At 37.1% G+C, this 6,526-nt stretch overlaps 1 protein-coding gene across 1 annotated transcript; it reads right to left on the reverse strand.

Moving 5' to 3' along the window:
- Positions 1-3,488: 3,488 nt before the first annotated feature.
- On the reverse strand, positions 3,489-6,241 carry LOC127545913 (zinc finger protein 260-like). Its single transcript, XM_051973425.1, has one exon. The coding sequence runs from the start codon at positions 6,027-6,029 to the stop codon at positions 3,669-3,671; it is 2,361 nt and encodes a 786-aa protein (XP_051829385.1). The 5' UTR covers positions 6,030-6,241; the 3' UTR covers positions 3,489-3,668.
- Between the last annotated feature and the right edge of the window lie 285 nt (positions 6,242-6,526).

Here is a 6,526-nt window from a genome sequence, read left to right on the forward strand (position 1 = left end):
AAGCTGAAATAGCCAGTGGTATAATAATTGCTGTAGTTGCTAGAACTTCAACAATGAGTAATCCAACAATTTTTCCTTTTCCTACTTTGTTTTCTAATTTTCCTGGTACAGGTCAGCAGGTGAACCAGCTTGAGATAACATCAAAAGGATCTTCATAGGCACCAATACATAGGGTGGGTGTTCAGTAACAAGCACCACAGGTAGCAAATTAGAAGATACTGAAATAGAAGACATTGGGACAGAACACAATTGTAACATTTTACAACATATATACATTTGGATTTTTAATTATATCATTAATTAATAGTTAATACAATAGATTATATCTATTATATAATACACATGTGTATACATACACATATATGTAACACATATGTTAATTATCTATCCAACATATACAATTGAATGTATAACATACTCAAATCATGAGTTGGATTCTAGTGCAATTCCTTAAAACAATATCTGTAGTTGGAAACGGAGTATTTTAAAACGTGCTCCACAGTATATTATCAAGGAGCATCATGGAATCCTATATCTGAGCTGTGAAAATTTGTGCCATCCTAAGTCCCAAATTCATTGTAACAGGAAACCTATCCAGACACTGGATAATTTGGGGTCCATTCATTAATCATCTCCAGTTTCTCTCCAAACCAATGAGGCCCAAAGTCCTCTGGGAGCAAGGGCAATGATTTCATCTTCCGAAACTACTTTTTGCTGAGCATGGGTGTAGAGTTGAGTCCCATCGGTTTATGGAACCGATTTAAGAGTCCAATGGTTCAGCTCCTTGAAGTTGGCCAATGCACCTGTAACTGACCAAAATCTAGAACAAAAAATGAATCTAACAAATAGAGATTAGGGTGATCTGAGACAGAAAGATAACTCCACAAGGACTGCTATAAGATGCAGAGAGCCAAATGTAGATTATTCAGCAACTTTTCATGTAATGAAACATTTGTGTCACAGGATACACAATATATACAAATGTTAAAGATTTTTAGCTTTACTTTCAAAAAACAACAAAATAACAGGTCTTACAGATGATCACGTTAATTATTTTTACATTATTTTGGAAACCTATAAGGACTTTATTTCACACAAACATCCTATATGTATCTATAACAAATAGGTGACTATCAAATACTCATTCACCAAATTATTTAGGATACAGTAACTACATATTTTCAGATTGAAAACAAGATATTGTAGAATTGAATTTGTGTTGACCATTTGCTTTTATCATAGAACTTTGTTATAGGAGGAAAATACCAGCATATAATAATACCATCAGAATTAGTTCTTCAGGCCTCAGCCTGGGAACATACACATGACAAAATAAAGCTTTCTTAGTTTAGTTTGATATCCAATTATAATAGTTCTACCTTATCAGACTTAGGAATGATCAGGTGGGAAACAAAGAAAGAGAACTGGGAAACTGAGTCAGAAGAATCTCACCTTGAGCAAAAGCTCCCAACATTTGTCCAGATAGAGATCTCTACCTGTTCAGGGTCACATTTCTCTGAGTAGCCTATAAAAATTCTCTCAAGTAATGGGTTATTGACTTAATGATCAAGTAATCAAATTCAAAACTCAAAAGAATATCAGTTATATTCCCAAGAGATTTTATTTCTAATAGCAAATTCTACTAATCACAGCTTAGGGGTAGACAAAAATTTTAAAAAGTTTACCAAAACTCCACCCTTCTGCAAATGTCCATAGCCAGTTTCCTTACACTTCCACTACCCTCTCTGCACTCATCTGGTGTGCTGGCTCCTTCTCAGCCAAGACGGAGTTTCTGCAATACAACTGGTCCTGGAATTCCTAATCAGCACAGTTTCACTCAGTCTTCCTAGACTCAGACTTCTATTCCAGAGAAGAAAGTTTCTATGATTCCTGCTTTAGCTCCAGCCAAACCCCACTAGTCCCAGAGCTCCCCACCTGGTGTTTGTGCAAAGCTAGTCTGAAGATATTTGCACTTCACATGGGTTAATCCCCAGGATGAACACTTCCTACAGATCTTCTTACATTGTATCTGGAGGATCCTTATTCTTCCCCAAGTCTTCTTGATTTTTTTCCAGTCTATGTTCCCTCTGAGGAGTAAATTTGTTCTATTTGTGGTGGAAACCTGGAGAGTTTGAAATTTATCATCCTATACTCTATCTTCCCAGAATCCTCCCCAGAGTCCCATTTTAGAAGAAATTGAACAGGCCATTAATAAATTCTCTAAGAAAAAAATCTGCAAGGTCAGATGGGTTTATAAGTGAATTCTACCAAACATTTAAAGAACAATTAATTCCAATACTATATAAAGTATTTGGGGAAAAAAGAGTCTTACCAAAGTCATTCTATAACACAGTTATGATACCATTAGCTAAATCAAGGGCCAAAATAGAGAAAGAAAATTACAAATTTCCCTAATTTATGTGAAACATAATAGGCAAGAAACACACAGAATGGACACAAACATTCATCTCCATGGTTGCAAGGAAGTTCAAATTGAAGAGATCACTAGTATTTGAGGGAGTCATTCATGTTGGGTTTTACTCACTTCAATCCATCTCCCTTCATTTCCATATCCCCATGCTTCTCTGAAATCTTCCTATCCAGTTTTTCCATGTCAAATCATTCAAATATGTTCACCACCACAATTTGTTTAGACATTCTCCAACTAAACGACACCTATTTTGTTTCTTTTTTGCACCTACATTTTATTTTGCTACCAAAAAAAGCCATTGCAAGAATTACTTTAGTATAGCTAGAACCTTTGCTTCCCTCATTCCTTAGAGTTCAAGCCTTGCAGCCGAGTCTCTGTGTCACAAAATCTGAACATCTGATCAACTTTCAATAAATTCTGATCCCAAAAGGCTTTTCAGAACAGTTGGACCAATTCATTATATGATTGTGCCTCTAATTCTATAGCACCCCCCCCAACACTATTTTCAGCTTTTGGGGTTATCTCTACCAATTTGATGGATATAAGCTGAAACCTCAGAGTGGAAACCTTTCATTCTGAAAGCATCTTAATAAAACATTTTTTTTTGCCTGAATATGGCAAAAAAGGTTTCACGAGCTGCATAAAATTATTTATTTAGGAATGTTGTGTAAATTTCCTCATTCAACAAAGCCCTAGCTTGACAATTTCCCATATCTTGCTGAGTAACTAAACTGCCAATCACATCCAGAAAGCTTAGTGATGTCACCTGAATTATTAGCCCTAATTTGAACCTGAGGACCCAAGAATGTTGAAGAGTAGAGTTCATCTTCAAGCTCCTCTTGAGCTTCTCAAAGGATTTAGAGCTAGAAAAAATCCAATCCTAACCTGAATGCACTGTTAAAGTGAAATTACTTTCCCAAGGCCACAAAGGTACAGAACCAGAAATTCAATCCATGTCCTCTAACTCCCAAAGTATAGATCTTCCCATTCCATCAGGATTCCTTTCAAGTAGGTGACCAGATGATAAGGAAGGTTCCAATATGTCCAAGAAGCTATCTGCTTTCTCAAGGCAACTTTTATTTTCCTTTACTCACCTTCCCTACAGGGTTACAGTAACAGAAGGCTAAGTATGGAAGGCATCAGTAGCCTTCTCCCAATGTTCTCATCCTAATACATATTCCTCCTCATTTTAATGCCTTTCCATTTCATCAAAGATCTGGCAGTAACCATCAGATTTTCATATAAAACCCTTTCTATGTTGGTTACATTCATAAGATTTCTCCTCAGTGTGGATTCTCTGATGTCCAGTAAGAGATTCCCTTCTTATAAAAGCCTGTCCACACTGGTTACATTTATAAGGTTTCTCTCCAGTGTGGATCCTCTGATGTACAGTAAGAGCTCCCCGTTTTCTAAAAGCCTTTTCACACTTATTACATTTATAAGGTTTCTCTCCAGTGTGGATTCTTTGATGTGCAGTAAGAGTTACCTTTTGCGTAAAAGTCTTTCCACACTGATTACATTCATAAGGTTTCTCTTCAGTGTGGATTCTCTGATGTACAATAAGAGTTTCCTTTTTCCTAAAAGACTTTTCACACTGGTTACATTTATAAGGTTTCTCTCCAGTGTGGATTCTCTGATGTACAGGAAGACTACTCTTACATTTGAAAGTCTTTCCACATAGATTACATTCATAAGGGTTCTCTCCACTGTGGATTCTCTGATGTCCAGTAAGAGCTCCCCTTTGTGTAAAAGCCTTTCCGCATTGGTTACATTTATAAGGCTTCTCCCCAGTGTGGATTCTCTGATGTACAGTAAGATATAACTTTTGTCTAAAAGCCTTTCCACACTGGTCACATTCATAAGGTTTCTCTTCAGTGTGGATTCTCTGATGTACAATAAGAGTTTCCTTTTTCCTAAAAGTCTTTCCACACTGGTTACATTTATAAGGTTTCTCCCCAGTGTGGATTCTCTGATGTACCGGAAGACTATGCTTGTATTTGAAAGCCTTTCCACATTGGTTACATTCATAAGGGTTCTCTCCACTGTGGATTCTCTGATGTCCAGTAAGAGCTCCCCTTTGTGTAAAAGCCTTTCCACACTGGTTACATTTATAAGGTTTCTCCCCAGTGTGGATTCTCTGATGTACAGTAAGAGCTCCCTGATTTGTAAAAGCCTTTCCACATTGATTACACTCATAAGGTTTTTCTTCAGTGTGGATTCTCTGATGTACAATAAGAGTTTCCTTTTTCCTAAAAGTCTTTCCACATTGGTTACATTCATAAGGTCTCTCCCCAGTGTGGATCCTCTGATGTACAGTAAGAGTTCCCTGATTTGTAAAAGCCTTTCCACACTGATTACAGTCATAAGGATTCTCTCCAGTGTGCATTCTCTGATGTGCAATAAGAGATCCCCTTTGCATAAAAGCCTTTCCGCATTGCTTACATTCATAAGGATTGTCTCCAGTGTGGATTCGCTGATGCAAAGAAAGATTAAACTTATAAATAAATGTTTTTTCACACTGGTTACATTCATAAAGTTTTTCTCCAGTGTGGATTCTTTGATGTGCAGTAAGAACTCTCTTACAGCTGAAAGTCTTGCCACACTGGATACATTCATAAGGTTTCTCTCCAGTGTGGATTCTCTGATGTACAGTAAGAGATTCCCTTTTTCTAAAAGCCTTTCCACATTGATTACATTTATAAGGTTTCTCTCCAGTGTGGATCCTCTGATGTACAGTGAGAGCTCCTTTTTGTCTAAAAGTCTTTTCACACTGGTTGCATATATAAGGTTTCTCCCCAGTGTGGATTCTCTGATGTACAGTAAGATCTCCCTGTTTTCTAAAAGCCTTTCCACATTGCTTACATTTGTAAGGATTCTCTCCAGTATGGATTCTCTGATGCAAAGAAAGATTAAACTTATAAATAAAAGTTTTTTCACACTGATTACATTCATAAGGTTTCTCTCCAGTGTGGATTCTTTGATGTGCAGTAAGAACTCTCTTATAGCTGAAAGTCTTTCCACAATGGGTACATTCATAAGGTTTTTCTCCAGTGTGGATTCTCTGATGTACAGTAAGAGATTCCCTTTTTCTAAAAGCCTCTCCACATTGGTTACATTTATAAGGTTTCTCTCCAGTGTGGATCCTCTGATGTACAGTGAGAGCTCCTTTTTGTCTAAAAGTCTTTCCACACTGGTTGCATATATAAGGTTTCTCCCCAGTGTGGATCCTTTGATGTACAGTAAGAGCTCCCTGTTTTCTAAAAGGCTTTCCACACTGGGTACATTCATAAGGTTTCTCCCCAGTGTGGATCCTCTGATGTACAGTAAGAGCTCTCTGATTTTTAAAAGCCTTTTCACACTGGTTACATTCATAAGGTTTCTCTCCAGTGTAAATGCTCTGTAAATATCTAGTAAGAGATTCACTTTTTGTGAAAGCCTTTCCACTTCCGTTATATTTGTAAGATTTCTCTCCAATGTGGATTTTCTTAAGTGTATCACAGATATCTTTCCAAGTGAAGTTAGCAGGACTGTCACTGATGAATCTTGGCTTGAGAGATTCTACCACTGAAAGGCTTTGCTCTGTAGTATGTTCCTTCATTTCAAGTCTGATCTCTTTTTCTGGGAAAAAAAAAGACAATAAAAAATAAAATAAATACAGACACTACACATACACACATGCTGTATGCAGGTGTTATGGGTCAGGACTCTGTACTTGAAACAAGGATTCTTACAAGGTGCTAAGTAAGTGGAATTGATAAGACAATGGGTATCTAGTCTAGCATGGTTCAATATAATTGATTTAATCTTACAACAAATAATGGCTCCCTAGTGATATAATGATTGGCTTATACTCAGTATACTGTAAATGATCTAATTATAATAGAATATATAAACTGGGACAAACTCAGCCACGGCGGACTCAGAGAGATTCACTCCATCTCAAAGCACTTTGGTGGCTGTCCTGCATTTCCTCCACTGAGACCAAGCTAGCCCATGTCCCAGGCAAGGAGACTATAAAGAATTTGGATTTTAACACCTGGCTATTCTTACCCTATTGATTACCCTATTGAAAAGAAGACTGCCCCAGAGTGTAAT

The sequence above is a fragment of the Antechinus flavipes genome, chromosome 1 (genome assembly GCF_016432865.1).
Source record: "Antechinus flavipes isolate AdamAnt ecotype Samford, QLD, Australia chromosome 1, AdamAnt_v2, whole genome shotgun sequence".
Classification (NCBI taxonomy): Eukaryota; Metazoa; Chordata; class Mammalia; order Dasyuromorphia; family Dasyuridae; genus Antechinus; species Antechinus flavipes.

Coding starts and splice junctions, on each gene's coding strand:
- LOC127545913 (XM_051973425.1), bottom strand. CDS start 6,029: ATGAAGGAACATACTACAGAGCAAAGCCTTTCAGTGGTAGAATCTCTC.